This window comes from Populus trichocarpa, chromosome 17 (assembly GCF_000002775.5).
Source record: "Populus trichocarpa isolate Nisqually-1 chromosome 17, P.trichocarpa_v4.1, whole genome shotgun sequence".
Taxonomy (NCBI): Eukaryota; Viridiplantae; Streptophyta; class Magnoliopsida; order Malpighiales; family Salicaceae; genus Populus; species Populus trichocarpa.
Window position 1 is genome coordinate 2,470,624 of NC_037301.2, and position 21,796 is coordinate 2,492,419.

At 34.0% G+C, this 21,796-nt stretch overlaps 3 protein-coding genes across 3 annotated transcripts; all 3 read left to right on the plus strand.

Moving 5' to 3' along the window:
• The first annotated feature begins 7,037 nt into the window (after positions 1–7,037).
• Positions 7,038–9,970, plus strand: LOC18106985 (anaphase-promoting complex subunit 11). Its single transcript, XM_024588810.2, has 4 exons — positions 7,038–7,046; positions 7,224–7,252; positions 8,207–8,325; positions 9,594–9,970. Exons 1-4 carry the CDS (start codon positions 7,038–7,040, stop codon positions 9,707–9,709), a joined length of 273 nt encoding a protein of 90 aa, XP_024444578.2. The 3' UTR covers positions 9,710–9,970.
• A 2,649-nt stretch (positions 9,971–12,619) lies between these two features.
• Positions 12,620–14,067, plus strand: LOC18106986 (peroxidase 3). The gene is made up of 3 exons (XM_006372895.3): positions 12,620–13,029; positions 13,121–13,315; positions 13,416–14,067. The coding sequence occupies exons 1-3, from the start codon at positions 12,820–12,822 to the stop codon at positions 13,995–13,997; spliced, it is 987 nt and encodes a 328-aa protein (XP_006372957.1). The 5' UTR covers positions 12,620–12,819; the 3' UTR covers positions 13,998–14,067.
• Positions 14,068–18,766: 4,699 nt separating this feature from the next.
• LOC18106988 (peroxidase 3) lies at positions 18,767–20,564 on the plus strand. Its single transcript, XM_006372898.3, has 4 exons — positions 18,767–19,446; positions 19,533–19,724; positions 19,818–19,980; positions 20,065–20,564. The coding sequence occupies exons 1-4, from the start codon at positions 19,237–19,239 to the stop codon at positions 20,475–20,477; spliced, it is 978 nt and encodes a 325-aa protein (XP_006372960.1). The 5' UTR covers positions 18,767–19,236; the 3' UTR covers positions 20,478–20,564.
• Positions 20,565–21,796: the final 1,232 nt, after the last annotated feature.

A 21,796-nucleotide genomic window follows, 5' to 3' on the forward strand; every position in this document is an offset into this window, starting at 1 on the left:
TATTATGTGCGCTAATAGAACATGGGAAAAGGTCATGGAGCAAGGTGTGGCCAAGAAGGGAATGAGGAGCCCCCTTTGAGAGAGGAATGTTTAGGAGCTCGTCATCCAAGACATGTTAAAGCAGATGGCAGAATTAACCCATAGGCTAGAGGAGAGGGACCAATAAGATCATAAGTGGCACGAGTAGGAATAGGAGAGTGACCAAAGGTCCCTAGCCAGTACTAAAAATCAGAGGCGAATTTAGAGGAGACAACCGTTTAAGTGAGAAGAGAACAAATCTTGGCATTTTGGCTTTCATGTCAAAACTCCTGAGTTTTCATTAAATTTATAGGCAAAATCATTCATAGATTGGTTGAACGAGATTGAGAGGATTTTTTAGTACAAGAAAGTGCCTGAACAGATGTGATTTAAGTTGATTTCAATCAGATTAAAGGACAGGGCATTTTGTTGGTGGAAGGAGTTAAAGAAGACACGAGAAGACAAGGAAAAGCTAGAATCAATGATTAGGATAAGATGAAGAAGAACATGAGAGGAAATTTATTCCTTTTGGCTACTCCCAAACTCTACAGCAGAGGCTTCACACACTAAAACAAAGAGGTAAATCTATAAACGACTATACACTAATGAGTTCTACCAACTAGTTTCTAGGAATAATCTGGCAGAAATAGAGGAGCAACTAGTGGCAAGATATCTTAGTGGTTTACGTCAATCTATTTAGGATGTACTGCATCTTCAATCCTTATGGGCAGTTTCATAAGCGTATCAAAGAGCTCTAACGGTGGAGAAGAAGCAAGTTGATATGACTATTAGTAGAAATTTTAGGGGAGAACAGAATAACAAAAGATACAATAGTGATCCAAGACAGACCACCAACCAGACTAGGACGAATGAACAAAATCAATGGGCAACAGGGCAAGGTTCTGGCTTTAGACTTCGTTGTTTCAAATGTGGTGAGGTGGGACACTGGAGTCTTATATTAGCGAATATAGCAAACTAGAAAGTCATTTGAGAAAGAATATGCTAGTAGAGGAGGAGCCCATAAATTTCGCTTACAACGAAAATGGTTCAGACAACGATAAAGGTGTTCTACATGGAGATGGTAGTACAACCCTTGTGATCAGAAAGAGTTTGTTAACTCTCAATGGTGATTCAGATAAGGATTTGAGGCATAACAATATCTTCTGCTCTACATGTACCATTAAAGACAAAGACTACAGTTTGATCATAGATAGTAAGAACTGCAAGAATATGGTCTCTATGGAGGTAGTAAAGAAACTTTAGTTGGCGACTGAAAGTCACCCTAAACCCTACAAACTAACATGGTTGAGATATCGATGTAATTGTGGATAGACACTGCCATGTTTCTTTTTCTATAGGTCAAAAATACTTCTTGATTGAGCCCAAGTCTTGGATTTAACATGATGCAAATTTAAAAGATTAATCTAGGCTTAGAAGATTCATTCAAATTCATTTGTTTTTTTCTTTTTTCTTTTTTTTAAGCTCATGATTTTCTAATTTTGTCCAGCGTTCTCGGGGTTTAGCACACTGCAGCCAAGCCATTCAAATCTGAATCTGGCTAGCGCCAGACCCAATATTCTCGGGGCTTGGCACACTATCAAGCCTAATGTGTCAAGTCTAGCAGTGTGTCTTTACTGGAACGTGCTTGTTTTTCTGAAAATTTATTCTTGTAAATCTTCCTTGATCTAATATTTTTTTAGTAAAGATATACTGATAAAAACTTAGTTTATATATATTATATTATTTGTCAACAAATTTTATGTTTTTTTGACAATGATTGTGGATTACTTTATGAGTAAAGTTACAATTTACACAAACAAAAAAATATAAATGTAATAAAGAAATTTAAATTAAACTCCACCAAAAAAAACATGCTAATTGACAAAATATTGTGTACGTGTTATATGATCAATATCTTAAAACATTACCAAGATTTCAGAACATATTATTAAATTATTTTTAAAAAAAATATTATGTTATTTGAGAAAGGATTATTGTTTGTTATTTTTTTAAGAAATTAATTATAATTTTCTAAAACAATCAAAAAATTTAAAAGTACGAACAAACCACGCATGATTTTTGGTATTAGTTTCAGACATAATCTAATCATGTCCACTTGTTTGAATGTTTTAGAAATCTTACTCTACTCTTCAAAAGCTGCAGACTGGTCAATCATGGCCTGGTTTTTTATGATGCAGATCTGAAGATAATAAACAGAGGTACTGTTAGCTACAGGCATCAATACTAATTTATCAAAGCAATTATATGTTTGATAAGCTCTCCATTGCTAGGAAATGTGAAGGCCTGTTGTTCAGCAGTGCGAACTCCTCTGAAACCACTTTGAGTAGCTCTCACAATTCCCCCGTAAAATAGCCCTTCTCTGTTGCAGATGTTATGTTACAACTGTTTGCGCCTGTTTGAGGAAATGTGATTTTTTAATTTTTTTTTGACCTTATATCAGCCACCTTCTTCCATTTCCTTGACAATTTGATGAGTTTCTAGGCATTGTAGAGGAAATCTGGTTTGATAAATTTCTGAATATCAATAATTTTTTAACTTTTTAATCTGATTAAAAATAATATACAAGATTTTTTAAAATTATGAGCTAAAACCAACTTAGTTATCGAAATATAAGCAAGATAAAATTTAATTAAAAAAATCCAAAAATAATTAGTAAAAAAAAATAAAATATGAAACAGCAGAATCCTAGTTTTATTTATGCATCATCCCAACGTCGGCTAGCACCAGCATGCCAAGTGCTAACTGTACAGGAACTAGGCCTGTAAAATGAGCTTGTGAACAACATGATATAATTAATAGTTGATTAAAAATTATGTTTATTTTTGTTAGAAAACTTATTTGAATTGTCCACATTTCATCTTGACTTGGATTTTATTATTTGTCCCACATCAAGAAGGATAAAAGAAGTTTTTTAGAAAATAAAATGGTGAGTACTGTGGGAGGCAAATTACGCGAGTTGAATGTATAACACAGCCAAACATAGGCCTTTTCCATTTGAAGCAAAATCATGAGATAGGTGAACGTGTGAGAATATTCTTTATGAGATGGCCATGCTTGCATATGCCATCAAGAATTTTGAAGTTCTTGCAAATTATACAGTATGGAAACTTCTCTTTGATTTTCTGTAATTATGCATTGAAAAAAAAACACCGCCTTGCTTTCTTAAATACAACCCTAATCCATACAAGTTAAGGATATTAACTGAAATCTTTATATATATATATATATACACACTCCAATCCTTTACAGTTTTGAACTACAACTTCTCCACTCTGATTTTCTTTCTTCGCCTTAAGTTTTTCCTTGTAAATCTGTGACTTTCTCCCATCTTGTTTCAATCTTGTTCGTGAGTATGAACCCCTTCTTTCTTCCCCCACCGCCGCCATTTTCATTCATCCCTTTCCCCCCTCCAAACCCTATCTTGGTGCGTCCTCCTCCTCTCTACTGTCCTCCACCTCTCTACTGTCCTCCACCTCCTCACTTCTTTCCCACCACAAACACCGGCATTCACTGGAAAAAACCCCCTCTAGGGTTTGTCAAACTCAACACTGACGCAAGTTATAAATATAACTGTTCAAAATCGTCAGTTGCTGGGGTCTGCAGAGATGAACATGGAATATGGCTGTTCGGTTTCTCTTCCAGAGTCAAATCTGGATCTGCCTTTGAAGCTGAGTTGCTGGCTGTCCGAGAAGCATTAAAGTTGGCTTGGGATAAAGGGCTCAAGAGGGTTATCGTGGAATCTGATTCGGAGAGCGTGGTCAACAGAATTCGCAATCAACTAACCCGACAACCCAAGAATCAGATCGAGGCGGTGATATTGGAATGTCAAAGCTATGTTAGTCGGGAATGGAATTGCTTCCTTCAGCATACTCACAGGGAAGGCAACTTTGCTGCTGACGCATTAACGAAGATAATAATATCAGAATCATTTGAATTGCACGTTTTCAACCATCCTCCAAAATCATTATCCTTGATTCTATTGGCTGATAAGATCGGCATGGCAGTGCCCCGACATGGTGCTTTGGATCGAAATCAGATAGGGCATTTGAAAGTGCTGAAACGAGAGTTGTTGGCGAGAAACCTCCACTGGTACTGAGCATGACGTTCTGGTGCTTGCATGAAACCGTAACTTTGTTTATTTTGCTTTTTTGTTCCATTGGGGCTGGAAAACAAGAACTGTACATATCTAGATAGGTTTAGGATTATGATTGTAATATTTTAGGAAACTTGCACAGGTTATTCACATTTGTACGAATATTATTATTAATTAATAAGAAAATCATTATTTCTTCTTACAATGGATTCCTTTGCTTTCTCTTATATTATATATGCTACTGTGTTGATGTTTGTTTGATCGAATAGTAGGAAATGTTGGGTTGAAACAGGTGTTCTTCATTCTTCCTTGTAGTTAATAGCGAGCTCCATGTGTTGTCTTCAAGCTAGGCATACATTTTTTCCCTTTCCTCAAATAGGTTTCGCTAAAGATTTGGAGATTCGCAGTTTAATTTAATGCCAGAAATTATAGAATCTCGTTAGCAAATATATATATATACTTAGAATTAAAAGAGAATAAAGTTAAATAATTGAATCAAGGAGCAATATTGCCAAAGTTGGCCACTAATTAATAACGCATTGCATGCTTATTTTGATGTCGGCTGCTTCTCTCTTTTGGCTTTAATTTTGACGACTTTTCCTTTATCCGTAAACCCTAGAAATAAGAAAAAGTTAAAACTTATACTTCTATCTTGAATCAAAGATAGGCGACGGCATCATTTTGTTGGAAAAAAATATATTAATTCATTGGATTTTCCACTACAAAAACATATTCTCAAGTAAAAATTAAACAAGCTAAGTATAAGGAAGTAGGGTATCAAACCAAGTCTTTGATTAAAGAAACAAGTAAAAATCTTTTGGAACTTCACTAATTCTAGGGTGATATTTTATAACCAAATTGAGAGAAAAGTTCTAATAATCTAAAAGGGATTAAGATTATCCAAAAAAAATCTAAAAGGGATTAAACTAAAGCTTTAACGAATAACTAAAAACAACTCAAGGATTCAAAAATCTCCAAAATTTCTAAAACTTGTGATTAATAACTCTATTTCATGTAAATAGAACAAGGAATGATTTCCTTCTCTCGAAATGAATCCAATATACTTACTCTTAATATATATATATATATAAAGGGTTGCAGCTGCTGCATGCTTCTGATATGTAAAAGGAAAGTATTTTAGGAAACTTGTACGGGGTATATTCAAATTTATACTTGATCATTAATTAATGAATTCATTTGTTCTTTAACAATCAATTCCTTTGTTTTCTCTTATACTATATATATATATACCGTGTGTTTGTTCGATCGAATACTGGGAGTTGAAAGTATTGCAATTAATGTTGGAGTAAAACAGATGTTCTGCCTTATATATAGTTAATGTTAGGGTATAAATTTTGGACAAAAGCTCTTACACCCTTTTGAAATTTGGACAGGAATTGCGACCCATATATATACAACACCCGTAAAAGTGTTTCACATTCATAATAATACTCCCTTTTCTTTTCAATCACACTCACAAAATTCCAATCTTTTTTTTCTCACTCTTGACACACACTCACTCCACTCGATACTACCACACTCAAGGCACATACAAACACTTGCACTAGTAAGTTTATTTAGTATTCTGGTTGTTGTTGTGGTTATGATTTAAAAAAAACAGTTTAATAAAAAGTGTTTTTTGTGAGGTTTGTTGTTAATTTTAAAGTGTTTGATTAAAGCTGCGGTTGAAATTATGGTTGAAAAAAAACAATTTGTTGTGTTTGATTAATATACTTTTTGTATGATGTTTGATTGTAAAGCTACTGAAAATGACATTATATTATAGGTGGGAGTTGCTTTTCACAAGTTAAGGTTCAACCTCAGTTTTTGCGTGGGGCCCATGCCAAATGTTTTGTGTGGTTTGAGATTACCAAACATCAAAGTCCTGTGTTTATTGTAAAACACAATCGCAACCGCAGTGCTAAACGATTTAAGATGGAGCTTGTCTAGGATATTTTATGTAAGTGGGACACAATAAGATAATATTTTTAAAGGAGAATTCTAGGGCTCTTTAGCCTATAATATAGCTAGATAATTCGCTAGCTATTTAGTTTTACGAGGGTTGCAAAAAAAATTGTTTTTTCTACTCTATTATTTTCTTTATATGAACACAAATAAATATTAATTAATTATAGGTAAAGAATTCAATGGATTGCATATTAAATTGATAAATATTTGAATTGTACAAACCTGATTGATTTTAAATCATGCACCTTAAATCTAAATTATTAATCTCCAACCTTAATTATGATTAAGAAGTTTCAATTTACTTATAGTTATCATATTTTTATAGATTTTCACATCATTTATTTTATTCTAAAATTAATTCTATAAACTTATTAAATTCTTGAATAAAAATTCCAATTTCTCACACCATTACCCCCTCTCAATCTGGAAAAAACTATTTAAAACCATATAGAAAAAGATTAATTTCATTCCATTAATACTTCCACTCTCTTTTTTTTTCTTGATGAAATAATAAGGCCATACTTAAAACTGAAAAGAATTGTGGTAAAGAAAGCCCAACGATTTGGGCCGTTGGCAGATTTAAAAACAAACTTATAAGCACAGTCACTCTCTCCAGAGTTTCAGCGCTCCCTCTCACTTTCCCTGCAAATTTGAACCAAAATAGCGTGTTTTAGTATCTTCAAAATCTCCCCTTTATCACTCAATTCCACTTTCAGCGATCCAAGAAAGGTCTTTTGTCTTTTGTTTTTGGTTCCATGTTGATTTAGATTCAAATTTTGTAACAAAAATGTTTAAAGTTTTGCTCTTTGTATGAATCTATGTAGCAATAACTTATATATAACTAGTTTGGTAACCAGTTACCTTTTTTGGGTCAGTCAAGTTCAATGTTTTTTCAACTAGGTTTAGCTTAAATTCACATCCTTTGATGTTTTGGGACATGGGTTTCGTAGCTTGTGATCATATATATCATGATTCATGAATGTGTTGTTTTTCTTGTCTTAATGAACTTTCAAATAGGCTTTGTTTGTTTGTTTTTCTTAAAATATATTATCATTTCATATGTGTGTGATTTTTTGCTTCTTCGGATTTGTTAATGTTCATGTCATAAAATTTGGTTTTGCAGGAGAAAGACAATGAAAGTGAAGCTGCTACGTATCCTTTTCTTCTTTTTTGGTTGTCAATATGTTGATTAAGATCTTGAAGTTGGAGTTCTTTACTTTTTAATGGGCTTTTGTTAGAATGACAACTTTGTGGATTGGTGCTATTGGGGTTTTAGTGAACTATGTGTTAAGATTTATAGACAAATTTGATGGCCTTGAGAAATGGCATTCCCTTATTATATTCTTATTGTAGCTTTGCGGCTCAAAATCCAAAATTATAGGATTTGGTAGCAGTAAACGGCACTGAAATATTGGTTTCTAATTGTGTGAATTCATCGTGGATTATACTGAAATACACTGTATATCTTGGGAATCAATTTTAGAAGTCTTTGGTGAAGTGAAGTTTTATCTGCTGTTATTTTTTAGCATTTGGGATGGATAAAATATTTATTGCATACGAATTACTTCCTACCCTGATTTTTTCTGCTGGCTTTTGATAATGAGGTCTTTAGATTGGGATTGTGGTTTTGCATATAATTAATCAATTCCACTGTGGTTTTCCTAGCTCATGTCCCATGGTACATGGGCGGTGATAAAAAAGCTCTGTGCGATTATCTTTGTGGTTGAATTGTTTGTGGCAAATTTAGTGCTTTAAAATTTTTGAAGATACAGTTTTCCTTGACTCGTTGTCTTCTCGAATATGCACTGGATTTTCTAACAGAGTATGCCCTCTATATCTCCCTGCCATCTTTTTCTGTTAAAGCTGATAATGATCAGTTATATCATATAGGCTATGTGAACTTAAAAGTTTTATTTTGTTTGCTTTCTTGTTTTTCTCAAATGGGTTTTAAGGGATTCTAAACTTCTGCTGGGTTTGAATTCATGGTTTAGCTTATTTTACTTCATACAAAACTAGTTCAATGTATGTTGGCCATCGTGTTTTTTTTTTTTTTTTCTGTTTTTCATCTAGTGAGAAGGCACATTTTCTATCTTTTTTGACTCATAGGTGGCATGCTGTTGCTTCATGGACTTGGGATGCTCAGGATGAAACATGTGGGATATGTAGGATGGCCTTTGATGGTTGCTGTCCTGATTGTAAACTCCCTGGGGATGATTGCCCACTTAGTAAGTTAACAATATTAGCAACTCATGGTTTCCAACATTGTTAATCTTTTGCGTTTTTCATGGTAACTTCTTGCATAAGTGGATCAATATTGTTTCTCTGTCAGCCTAATGTTAAAGCTTCTTATTGTAGTCTGCATTCATCTCATTACTTGTCCCTTCTGTTCCAATGTTACAATAGCTTTAGCAGTATCAAAGAAAGGAAAAATGTTCTTGAAGCTGAACCTTTAGTGTTGCATGTTACATGCTAGGTAGTTTAAGACCCTCTTATTTTATTTTCTTATTAAATTTTCATTCAACTGCATGCATTTGAATTTCTATCCTGTGGAATTGTGGACTGTAGCTTGTTTTCCCTGTTTCCTTTGAGTTGCTATAATTTTGAGGTGCGGTGATATTCATTCTCTTAGTGTGGTCCTCAGCACATTTCACTTCTTACAAATTGAAACTTTTATGCAACAACACGACTATCAAATATGTTTTCTCCATACTATTCCTAGGTCCTTATTCATTTATTATTCCAAGCAAGCTTGAGTTTCAAGAAATAACTGGTCAGTCTGGTACTCCGTGTAAATTTTTACTACTCAAATGTAGACTATCTGTCTGTTGAATGTGAGATAGGCAAAAGGTCATGTATTTGGCAGTTATTTATGGAGATGATGCCAAATGATAATGGATGTTCCAGAAACCAATTCAGGGCAACCCCTCAGACTTGAAACTCGGAGCAACAACCCAATGAATGGGTATCTTGGGCAGTATTAATGGACTCTGGCTTGGCTTGATTATATAGTCATCCCCTAGCCCTGGACTTGAGCTCCAATAGGAGGCCTGATAATAAGTTTAGGTGGCCTGAATTAGCCCTAAAAAATTCAGTGCTTTTAGTATCTTCTTCAGTGAAATTGCCTGCATTCTTTTCTTGTTTGTCATTCACTGGGCTTTGAATTGTCATATGGATTTAGCAACAAAAAAAACATATATTTTGACTTGATTACAAAATGTTATACGATTAACCAGATGCTGGCATTTTGCATTCTTCTCTATCTGTGTACTTTTTTCCCCTGTATGAAAGTTTCATTGATCAACTGGGGAAAGGATTACATGCCAGCTAGCTAGTTCAGTTGCTTGTGTACCTGCCCCTTCCCAAGGGTCTCAAATTCTAGCAGTTCTGTAATCTCAAAGAAACATAAAACTGCGGAAATGATTAAATATTTTTAAGTTGGTGTGATGTAATGGGATAGGAACTAATGATCTTTATTGTTAACATTTTTTTGCAGTTTGGGGTGCATGCAACCATGCGTTCCATCTTCATTGCATCTTGAAATGGGTGAATTCACAGACATCACAAGCACACTGTCCCATGTGCCGAAGGGAATGGCAGTTCAAGGAATAAAGAATAGATTTAAATAAGCTAATTCCATCCATGAGGTACAAAATTTCTGTCGGCTATTTGTTGTTTGCCTATGCTATGAAAATAACTCTTTTGTACCATAAACTACTTTGCCAGGAAAAGGCATGTATGGTAGTGCTTGTGTTTGATCATGAGAACAAGGACCACTTGATTGCAACATTATCCGGCCTTATTACAGATCGTTTCTATATAATCATGCCAAGCAAATACTATCCTTTTCTATACAATTCCTAGAATTATCAATAGTCCCAGTTCATTAGCAATTTTGTGTACCATTCTATGCTGTACGGAACACAGGTCAATTTTGGTTCAAAATAGTTACAAGGGCACACTTCTTTCGTGCTGCTGAAAGTTTCCTTTTTACTTTTCCCGCATGGAAAAGAGTTTCCAGTCCTACTGTTTGGTTATTTGATCAGAACATAAGAAGCTAACGGCTTGTGGGTCATTAGAGTGCTGGAATTAACAGTAGCAGTACAAGCCTGGTGAACTATGTATATATTTGGAACAATGATATATATTGTATCAGTATGTGCACAGACGTGTGCGAACACAAAATGAAGGCCTTCAGCCTTCTGAATGAAGAATCAACAAAAGCCATTCTTCCTTCTAAAGCACTCAAATTTGTAATTGCGTGGAGTTTTTTTACAGTGGTGCTTTGCTGCAAGGATATGATGTCTCTTTCTTCTTTTGATTCTTCTCCTTATTATTATTTTTATTTTGGATGTAAGATAAGGGATTCATGTCTTTGTGTGCAAGGATTTGCCTAGGATGTCTTCTGTGGTAATCCTACGTAGGCATAAAGTGATCCAAGTTCCATATGTTGCAAGACATGAAACACCAATCCTTTGCTTTCCCCAGCCTAGATAGATACAGATCCTCTAAAAGGTGAAGAGCAGCGTGCCCACCATTGACAAAACCAAACTTACAGAAAGAACATGGATGTAAATGGATCAGGGGACCTAACTCTCGGGGCACAAGCTAATTCGGTAGATGTCAAGGTGCCACCTAACTCTTAGGGCACATGCCAATGTCGTAGAAATCGAGGGGTACTAGTACAAAGTTACAGTGATAGCTTCCACCATTGTAAATTAGTCCTTCTAGTTTTGCAAGATAAATTAAACCGTCCCTTTAGTTTCAAACATATTTAATCAGTCTCTATGTTCTTCAATCCCCTTGTAATCTGATCTTCTTCACTCGTCTTAATTAAATATCTTTCAAATTAGAGGAATTATTTAATTTATTTTGCGAAACAAGGACCCATTTATAATCTCTTAGATGCATATGCGGGTTCAGATGTCTGTTGTCTCCTTTCTCCAGCAGCCCATGACATAAAGCAGGAAGAAAATTATCAGTGATGTTGACAGGAAAGCTAGATGAACATGAAGCTTCCTACCACTGGTTTGCTTGTGGCTTTTTGGCTGACGTTTGATTTGATTACCCTTTTTCCTTTCTAGCTGTTTCCCTCCAAGGCCATTCTTACGCTACTGTGAAGATGCCATTTTTAATAAAATGTTCTAAAATGATTTTTAAATGATTTACGCTAGCTGTTTCCCTACTTCGTAAGTAATGTTTTTAAAATAATTTTTGTTTAGAAATATATTAAAATAATATTTTTTATTTTTAAATTTTAAATTTTATTTTTACCTTCAATAATCTAAAACCATTATTAAAAATTAATTTTAAATAAAGAATTTTTAAATTTTTTGAAAACATTACTTTTACAGCAAAAACAAACATGCGATATACAGTAAGCTCAAAGTAAAAGAAATGTTGCCGACAGCTTACTATTATTGCGACCTATGCAATTTACAATTTGCAATTTGCCAACTCATTCACTTTTATGCATGTGTATTCTTTTGAAATAAAAGGGGATTATGACCTTTTGAGGCATGTAGTTGTGTAATAAGTAGCTATAAAACTCGTCTTGAAGTTCAATCCAAGAGTCCGTTTGAAAATACGAGCCAATCTGTGTATTTAAAAAATTTAATTTTTTATATATATTTTGGATCGTTTTGATGTGCTAATCTCAAAATAATTTTTTAAAAATAAAAAAATATTATTTTAATGTATTTCAGTGTGAAAAACACTTTGAAAAGCAACTCCAGCCACACTCCCAAACAAATCATAAGACTTGATTTATGAGTCGTATCAGTTAACTCAAATTAAAATAACATCAATTTGATAAAAATAAAAGTTAAAACAAATATTAACTGAGTCAACCAAGTTAAATCTAAATTAATTTTTTAAGAAACTTCACATGCATCGGAGGTTGGATCTTGTATTGGACCGAGTTTTATAACTATAGTTAAAACCGATTTGATATCATTCAAGAGAGCTCACACTTAAAATCAAAAGGAAATATGGAAGTTGAAATCAAATTTTATTTTATGGTTACTTCTCAATTATTGATGAGAAATGTGAACAGTAGGGGATAGATTAAGAGAATGTTAGTGATCACATAGCAGGTGAATCAATTGATCTCATTCTTGCTATATCGAAGCAATTAAGCTAGCTATATCATAAGATCAATATCAACCACACTCATATTTTTTAATGTTTATGCTGCATGTTTCAACAAAAATTATTAAACTTGATCTATATTCATCCATTATTCATAAATTATTTTGATTTTTACTTAATTTAATTATAAAAATTATTAAACTTGATCTATGTTTCAAGCAAATAAGGATTCGTTCCCCTTGACTGTGAAGAGCAATGAGTCCTCCAAAATTACTTATAAAGCAAGAGACCTGATGTTTGATTCTTGCATCAATTTGGGGACAAGGACAACTAATCATCATATATTTATTCATCTACTTTACATTAACTGATGTTAAAGCACTATTCATGTATTAAGCTCGGTGGCCCTTACGTTTTTTACTCCTTTTTTGGTTAAGTAATTAAGGCTCACGCTAAATGGAGGCCAAGGCCTATAAATCTTGCTTCTTGTTTGAATTTTAAGTACCTTCAAAGATACTATAAACTAAATCTTGAAGTGGCATAGCCTCCCACCTTCAAGGTTACATATACTCCATAGGTGGATTCCATAGAGAAGCAGAGAGAGAGTAGGAAACTCCTACCAAGCTAGAGACATGAGGGGGTTCGGTTATTTTGTGGTAATGTTCTTCTGTCTTTTGGTATTTATGGGCTCAACTGAAGGACAATTGCAGATGGGTTTTTACTCTAGGAGCTGCCCGAATGCTGAGAAGATTGTGCAGGACTATGTTAACAGGCATATCCATAATGCTCCATCAGTGGCAGCAACCATCCTAAGAATGCATTTCCATGATTGTTTTGTTAGGGTATGTGTCTTCAGTCCTTTTCAGAATGTCTACATTTTCATCTTACAAGTCTTTGAGATTTTGGAGCTCTGTGTTTTCGTTTGTTTTTCAGGGTTGCGATGCATCTCTGCTTCTGAACACAACTTCAAGCGGTAACCAAACTGAAAAGTTGGCAACTCCAAATGTAACACTGAGAGGCTTTGATTTCATTGACAGAGTTAAGAGCCTGTTAGAAGCAGCATGCCCTGGTGTAGTCTCCTGTGCTGATGTTATTGCTTTGGTTGCAAGGGATGCTGTTGTAGCCACTGTAAGGACTCGAACACGATCCATCTTGAATTCACTTGATCTTTTTCTATCATTATTTGGAGAAAAGAAACGCTAAAACCCTCTTGTTTGAACTTCAACAGGGTGGTCCATTCTGGAAAGTCCCTACAGGCCGAAGAGACGGGACAATTTCAAGATCCTCAGAGGCCTCGAACAACATCCCCCCTCCAACTAGCAACTTCACCAGTCTACAAAGACTTTTTGCTAACCAGGGACTGGACTTGAAAGACCTGGTCGTGCTATCAGGTGCTCACACAATCGGGGTATCACATTGTTCATCATTCTCGAATCGCCTTTACAATTTCACTGGAGTGCTAGGTACTCAGGACCCAGCGCTAGATAGCGAATACGCTGCCAATCTCAAGGCAAGGAAGTGCAGAAGTCTTAATGACAATACCACTATAGTAGAAATGGACCCTGGAAGTTTCAGGACATTTGATCTTAGCTACTACGGGCACTTACTCAAGAGACGAGGTCTCTTCCAGTCTGATTCTGCCTTAACCACAAACTCCACTACATTGTCATTCGTCAACCAGCTGCTCCAAGGTTCACTTGAGAATTTCTTTGCTGAATTCGCAGATTCCATGGAGAAAATGGGCAGAATCAACGTTAAGACTGGCACAGTTGGAGAGATTAGAAAGCAGTGTGCAGTGGTGAATAGCTAAGAATCTTTTGTTCATATGTGTGTTTCATTTCTAGTCAAATAATGTCAGGAAGACTGTGTCCTTTGAATTTGATGCCATTGTTTCTCCAGCAAGAAGAAAAAGAAGAAAGAAAAAACCACCTCATGTGGGGTCTCCAATCACCTAGAAACAGCTCAAGAACATAGTGCTGAAAATCCACCTAATCATTAATGCACGGATGAGACTAAAAAAGTGATAAAATACAATTGTGATTAACAGATTGTTGAGCCAAATTCTTCAAAAGCTAATACAGCTACTAGCCTTGAGCCAGCATTACTTGTCGGTCAAGATTCTAAACATGAGTCAGCGCCCTTTTCAAGGCAATTATATTATGTAGTATACCACTAGATTCTTGGCCGCACTTATATTTTTTTCCTTTAACCTTTAAAAAATAATCTAAAGATATTAAGATGCATACCGGGAAACACTTTTAAAATACTGGTAATATACTAAGTGATATATTTATTTAAAAAAATATTGAGAAAACGATATATTAAATTGATATGAATTAACTATGATATGATTGATTTTGAGGTATGAGATTTATGATACCCTCATGGAATCCTAATCGAAACTAAATAAGAGGCTTAATTCTAAAAAAAATATCCAATTCAAAAAAAATAATTCGAGTAAACCTAGATTGGTAGCCTGCATTACCCAGTAGGTCAAGCCAAATATTTCTAACATAAAAAAAGGATGATCAGGTAATGATAGTGATTTTAAAATAGTATGAAAATATGAGACTTGAACCATTAATCTGAATAGATACAATAAGCATAGTTAATTTATAATATGATAAAAAAATAGATAAATCGAACAAAAAAAAATTGTCAAAAATTAATTATAAAAAATGAGTCATCAATATCATACTTGGAAGAACAATAAATAAAAACCCGCCAAAAACTCATTGTTGTTTTCTCATGGACACTAACCCACTACCAGAAAGAGCATATCAAGATGGTTGTAACGTCATTTTGACAGGCCGCATGACAACACTGAAAGAATTTGCACGCATTGTTCAAGCAACGGTCCTGAAAGCAAATCAAATAAAATATCATTGTTATATTTAAGCAATTAATTTAACTTAATTTAAAAAAAATTATTTAAAAAAAACTAAACTCAACAAAGACGATAAATAAAAATACTCGAGATAATCTATATTATTTTTAAAAGTAGTGAAAATTTCTATAGAAAACAAATAAAAAATAATAATCAAGTTCAATCTCCAATTAAATCAAATGATAGAGGATGAAACTGATAAAATATGAGCTTAAAAAAAAAAGGTTGGGGGATTAAGAAATTAAAAATGAATGAAATTAAAAATAATTTTTAATTTTATAAAATTAAAAAATTAATCGAAAGAATAAAAACTAAATTTAAATGAAAAATAATTGAAAAGTTATTCCAAGATTTTGGCAGGTCATGCTTGGAAATAAAAGAAGAGAGAGAAAAGAAGAGAGGGAAAAGCTAATTGATGTAAAACTAGAGAGAATTAAGCCACACACGCAGCTCTAGGAGGTAGGCCCTGCCATGACGAATTAAAAAACACCAAGAAATGTCATTTTTAATTGCCTCAAACTGCTGCAAACATTGCTTGAAAATAATAGATTAGCTTACAATTTCACTGAGAGTGCTGGGTTCTCAGGACCCAGCGCTAGATAGCGAATACGCTGCGAGGAAGTGCAGAAGTCTTAATGACAATACCACTATAGTAGAAATGGACCCTGGAAGTTCCAGGACATTTGATCTTAGCTACTACAGGCTCTTACTCAAGAGACGAGGTCTCTTCCAGTCTGATTCTGCCTTAACCACAAACTCCACTACATTGTCATTCGTCAACCAGCTGCTCCAAGGTTCACTTGAGAATTTCTTTGCTGAATTCGCAGATTCCATGGAGAAAATGGGCAGAATCAACGTTAAGAGTACTGGCACAGTTGGAGAGATCAGAAAGCAGTGTGCAGTGGTGAATAGCTAAGAATCTTTTGTTCATATGTGCGTTTCATTTCTTGTCAAATAATGTCAGGAAGACTGTGTCCTTTGAATTTGACGCCATTGTTTCTCCAGCAAGAAGAAAAATAGAAGAAAGAAAAAACCACCTCATGTGGGGTCTCCAATCACCTAGAAACAGCTCAAGAACATAGTGCTGAAAATTCACCTAATCATTAATGCACGGATGAGACTAAAAAAGTGATAAAATACAATTGTGATTAACAGATTGTTGAGCCAAATTCTTCAAAAGCTAATACAGCTACTAGCCTTGAGCCAGCATTACTTGTCGGTCAAGGTTCTAAACATGAGTTAGCGCCCTTTTCAAGGCAATTATATTATTTAAGGCAAATATATCACTTAATTATATTATATAGTATACTACTAGATTCTTGGCCGCACTTATATTATTTTCCTTTAACCTTTAAAAAAAATCCAAAGATATTAAGATGCATACGTAAACACTTTTAATATACTGGTAATATATTAAGTGATATATTTATTTAAAGAAATAATAAAAAGTGATATTCTAAATCGATGTGGATTAACTATAATTAATTAATAAAACACTCTGATGAATAAAAAATACTAAAAAATATTATTTTTAATTGTTTTAGATGCACAACTTGAAAACAATGCATTGAGTTACTAGCTTATGCGTGCAACACAAGTCCAATAATTTTTTATTTATATAAATAAGAAATTTAGATTTGAATAGCAATAATTATTTGATGGTACTTTGAAAATTAAAATTTTAAAAAAAATCTCTATATTTCAGTTAAATAATGTTTTACTTTTAAGAGTAATCAAATAATTATACCATAAAAATGTTTTTAAAAAAAACTAGCTCTCTCTCATGAATTTCACAATGAACAATGAATCCTTAAAAAAAAAATCATAATAAACCTTCTTCGGGAGTGCAAACACCGTCGTTTTACTATTTAAATGAACAGTAAAACACTCCTTTTCCATAGCACTCCCCTCTCTTGGGTTTTTGTTACAGTCAGCACCGACAACATTGTGATTGTTTTTTGGCATATATATATATATATATATATATATATAGTCTAAATTAGCATGAACATGCATGAAGGTCCAGCTATCAAATAGAGGAATCATGATGATGATGATGATGATAAAGCAACGATATTGATAGCCAACAAAGACTAGACTAGACTAGACTTGCCCTGCCCTATGATGCAGGAATCATGCAAATACTTTTTCTTTAATTTCTCGAATTTGATGCTATTCAACTTTTTTGACCATTTGTAAAAACATATATAGTAATTATATCCTGTATAGTTTAAAATCAATTCATTAAAAGATGGTGCTTTTAGTGCTGGGAGGTAATGATAATATTAAAAAAAATAATTCAGTAAAAAAATCAAATTTTTTCAAAACAAAAATCTTTTAAAACATTAAAAACAAACATTCCTGACAAAAGCAATTTTGATGCATACGAATCCAGAGCAATATGACCAGACACAATTTAATGGTTAGAAAAATAAGGTAATAAGTGATATTAACTTCACTAGCAGTAGCAGATACTCCATTCAATGGCTGCACCAGCCTAACCTTCTTCCATTTCGTCCTTTTTCAAGGAGATAGTACTATCCACAGAGGGGGAACAAAGATGGTCTCGCAACTCTCCTTTAGGTTCAACAATGGGCCTCCAACTCAGTGATAATTGCCTCCAACTCAGTGATAATTGCCTCCAACTCAGTGATAATTGCCTCTAACTCGGTGCTTTTTGGCGTTGAGACGCCATAGTACAGAAGAATTAATGGATGGTAGGTCGATGGGAAACAATGAACTATTCCTTTCCATGCCATGTATCGTTAGTGCACTTATAAGAAGGTTTAAATGCGTTTCGGGAAGTTTTGATTGTATTTTAATGTGTTCGTTCACTCAAAAATATTTTTTAAAACAAAAAAAAATTAAAATCTTATAAAAAACAGGTTTAACCACGTCTCAATTAACAGTTTGAAAGAAAGGTTTGTGGGCATGAACTTTTTGTAGTTAGAAATTAAAGTTATGACACTTTCCATCTTCGAAAGAGAGTGATATGAAGTTTCTTGTCTTAATTGGATTATGATTAACTGGTCAGGTTTTAAGTTTATTTTTTAAAAATTATTAATTTAAATATCATAAATTTTAGAGTAATTGGATAATTATATAGTCATTAACTTGAAAAAATATCAAAGAATTAGTCGAAATACACATACTTAAACTTATGTAAACATCCACTGTTAATTTGAACATCATAATCTTAATCACAGTGGAATTATACATACACAATAGGAGCTAGATGAGACCAAGCGTCCACAGGATGTGAAGGATACAGAACAGAATCCCAATACATGCACAGGATCAATACCCAGCAGGCTAACACAGATCAAGCCAACTGCTTCCAGCCTGAGAAATCATGTGCCAAATTTTCTCTTGATCCTAGATTTCAATATTGACCCCCTGAAGAATCCTTTTAGTAGAAGACTAAACAGAGAGGATCAGATCTAGATCATCCTGGATATCCTGTTGTCATCAATCTTTCCAATATAATCTTCTGTCACTTTGTCTGCTGCTTTTTATGTGGATTCATGCTTACATATTCCCAGTTCTTCAGATGTCAGATTCTTTTCTTGACAACGTATATTCTTTATTATTCTACTGGGATCATGGATGGCAGCAGTTATCCGTACATGGTAAAAGGAAAATGCAGTTCAGAATTATGATAACACAGCCACCATAGAGCAGGTGAACAAGTTGTATTTATCCTTCTCTCAATCTTGTTTTCGCCTCTTAATACCTTAGCATGCCATTACAAGAAAAATGCTACCTGCCAAATCAATATAAAAACGAAAGATCAATGCAGTAAAAGGAAAAGGCCTTGATGATGTGTGGGGGGTGTCACAGTAGCCTTGCTTTGCTTACTCTAAGAGAGACAAGCCTGACTAATCATGTCCTTAATGGCCTACTTTATATCAAAATATGCCTATAATACGAGATGACATATGTTTGTTCGGTAGATGTACTGTACTTATCATAGTTTTGCTAGATGTGCTGTTTTTATCATCTTGCTTCTCATCTTGTAGCACATGCAGATGCCTACAAGTCTTTCCCAAGAAGGCATTGAGTGTACATCTGATGTTGCTTCATTGAATGGACTACTAGGATTCTACATTTGCAGTATTAAAGGGCAAGATTGAAAGAGGAAAAAAAACTAGAAACGATCAAGATGGGAAGGATTGGGTATTTCGGGATGCTAATCTTTGGTCTTTTAGCATTTATGGGCTCAACCGAAGCTCAACTAAAGATGGGTTTTTATAATACAAGCTGCCCGAAAGCTGAGAAGATTGTGCAAGGCTTTGTAAACCAGCACATCCACAACGCTCCATCATTGGCTGCAACCTTAATCAGAATGCATTTCCATGATTGCTTCGTCAGGGTATGTATTTGCATATTTACTGCAGAATGTTGCATGTGTTGATTTTTCAGATTGTGAGATAACACGAGAGGAAACTTTTTTGTCAGGGTTGCGATGCATCTGTGCTGTTGAACACAACTTCCGGCGAACAACCTGAAAAGGCAGCAACTCCAAATCTTACACTCAGAGGCTTTGACTTCATCGACAGAGTGAAACGCCTAGTTGAAGCTGAATGTCCTGGAATTGTGTCTTGTGCTGATATCCTCACCTTGGTCGCTAGGGACAGTATAGTAGCCACAGTATGTAACTCCAAAACAAAACAAAAAAATCTATGCTCTAATACTATTCATTACTCGAGAAACAAAAATAAATTTTCTTTTCAATGTTGACAGGGAGGTCCATTCTGGAGAGTTCCGACTGGCCGGCGAGACGGTTTGATCTCCAGGTCCTCAGAGGCCTTGTCCAACGTCCCATCTCCCATGATCAACTTCACCACTCTACAAACACTGTTTGCTAACCAAGGTCTTGATTTGAAAGACCTGGTCTTGCTTTCTGGTACGTCCCATTTGACATTTTCACTGCGTGACGCATTCTTACAGCGCTGAATCATGGATCATCTAATCAAATTGATTTTCCCAGGTGCTCATACCATTGGCATTGCTCATTGTCAATCGTTTTCGAACCGGCTATACAATTTCACTGGGACTGGAGATGAAGACCCAGCTCTAGATAGCGAATATGCTGCGAATTTGAAGGCTAGAAAGTGCAGAAGTATTAGCGATAACACTACTATAGTTGAGATGGACCCTGGAAGCAGAAAGACATTTGATCTTAGCTACTATAAACTCTTGCTGAAGAGAAGAGGTCTATTTCAATCAGATGCTGCCTTGACCACAAACTCTAATACATTGTCTATGATCCGCCAAATACTACAGGGTTCAATAGATTTCCGTTCTGAATTTTCCAAATCCATGGAGAAAATGGGCAGAATTCGTGTTAAAACTGGCTCGAATGGCGAGATTAGAAGGCAATGTGCTTTGGTTAATAGCTAAGGCTTAGTGTGTTGTTTTTGTTGTTTTTTTATTATTTATTTATTTTATTGAAGAGAGAATAAACCATTCATAGATTGTGTTTGATTAGTATTCTTTGCTAGAAGTGTGTTTGTTTGGAGAAAAAAAAAAGATAGAAATATGAAATAAATATGTATTAAAAACAATTTTAAATGAATTTTTATCTTTTAAAAACAAGAAATACAAGAGATAATACCCATTTATTTTTACTGTTTATATTTTTTCTATCTTGAGACAATAACTAAATGTTACATTACTTAAAAGGTTTTAGTAATATACGTAATATATTCTCGAAGATTTTTTTTTTCGGTGTGATATATTGTAATGTTACTTTCATGTTCTTTCCTTAGGAATAATGTGAACTCACTTGTGATAATCAAAATCTACAAGCTAAACCAAACATTTGCCATCACAAATACTTGGCAACTACAATTTCTAAGGAGATTTACAGGCTGATTGGATACCTTAGCAATGCCATGAGATTTCGGGCCTGTTTGTTTCTGCATTTTAAAAGTATTTTTGACAAAATTTGAAAATTTTTTATTTTTTTATTAACTTCAAATTAATATATTTTTAGTGTTTTCAAATTATTTTGATGTGCTGATGTCAAAATGATTTTTAAAAAATAAAAAAATATCATTGATATATATTTTAACACGAAAAACTATTTGAAAAATAACCACAATCACAGCAAATCAAACCCGAAGGGAATGCAAGTTCTAACTTCAAAGTAACAATGACTTGCAGATGTTACGTAACTTGAAGTGCAAAAACTCTTTATTCTAACCTTGCTGGAAGCAATTTCTCCTAGGAAAAGGAGAAACAAAAGATGTGCTCCTAGGAAAAAATGATTGGCTAATAGTGAAAGCCCATCATGATGTCGTCAATTTGTCGATTGTTTATAGTTTGGGGGCACAGCCTCGCCTTTTCATACTCAGAACTTAGAGAGAATTGAAGAGTCAAATCATTCCTCTGCACCTCTCAATCTCCTAACTCTATACAACTAACTGGATTTGTGGGTCTGCGTGACATCATGGATCGCGGATCTAAATATTTTTTTTATTAATAAAAGAAATATTTTAGATGATGCAAGTATTTTTTAAAAAAATATTTTTAAAAAATAAAACTTGGGATATAAAAAGTATGGAGAATCCGGAAAAAAAAAATCTCTAGAATAACTCAAGTTGTTTTGAAAATTTAAAAAAAGTTATATAAAAGAGATAGAAAAAAAAACACAGCTTAATTGCTAATGATATAAATATTAAATAATGAAATTGAAAAAAATATGAATTTAAAAAAAA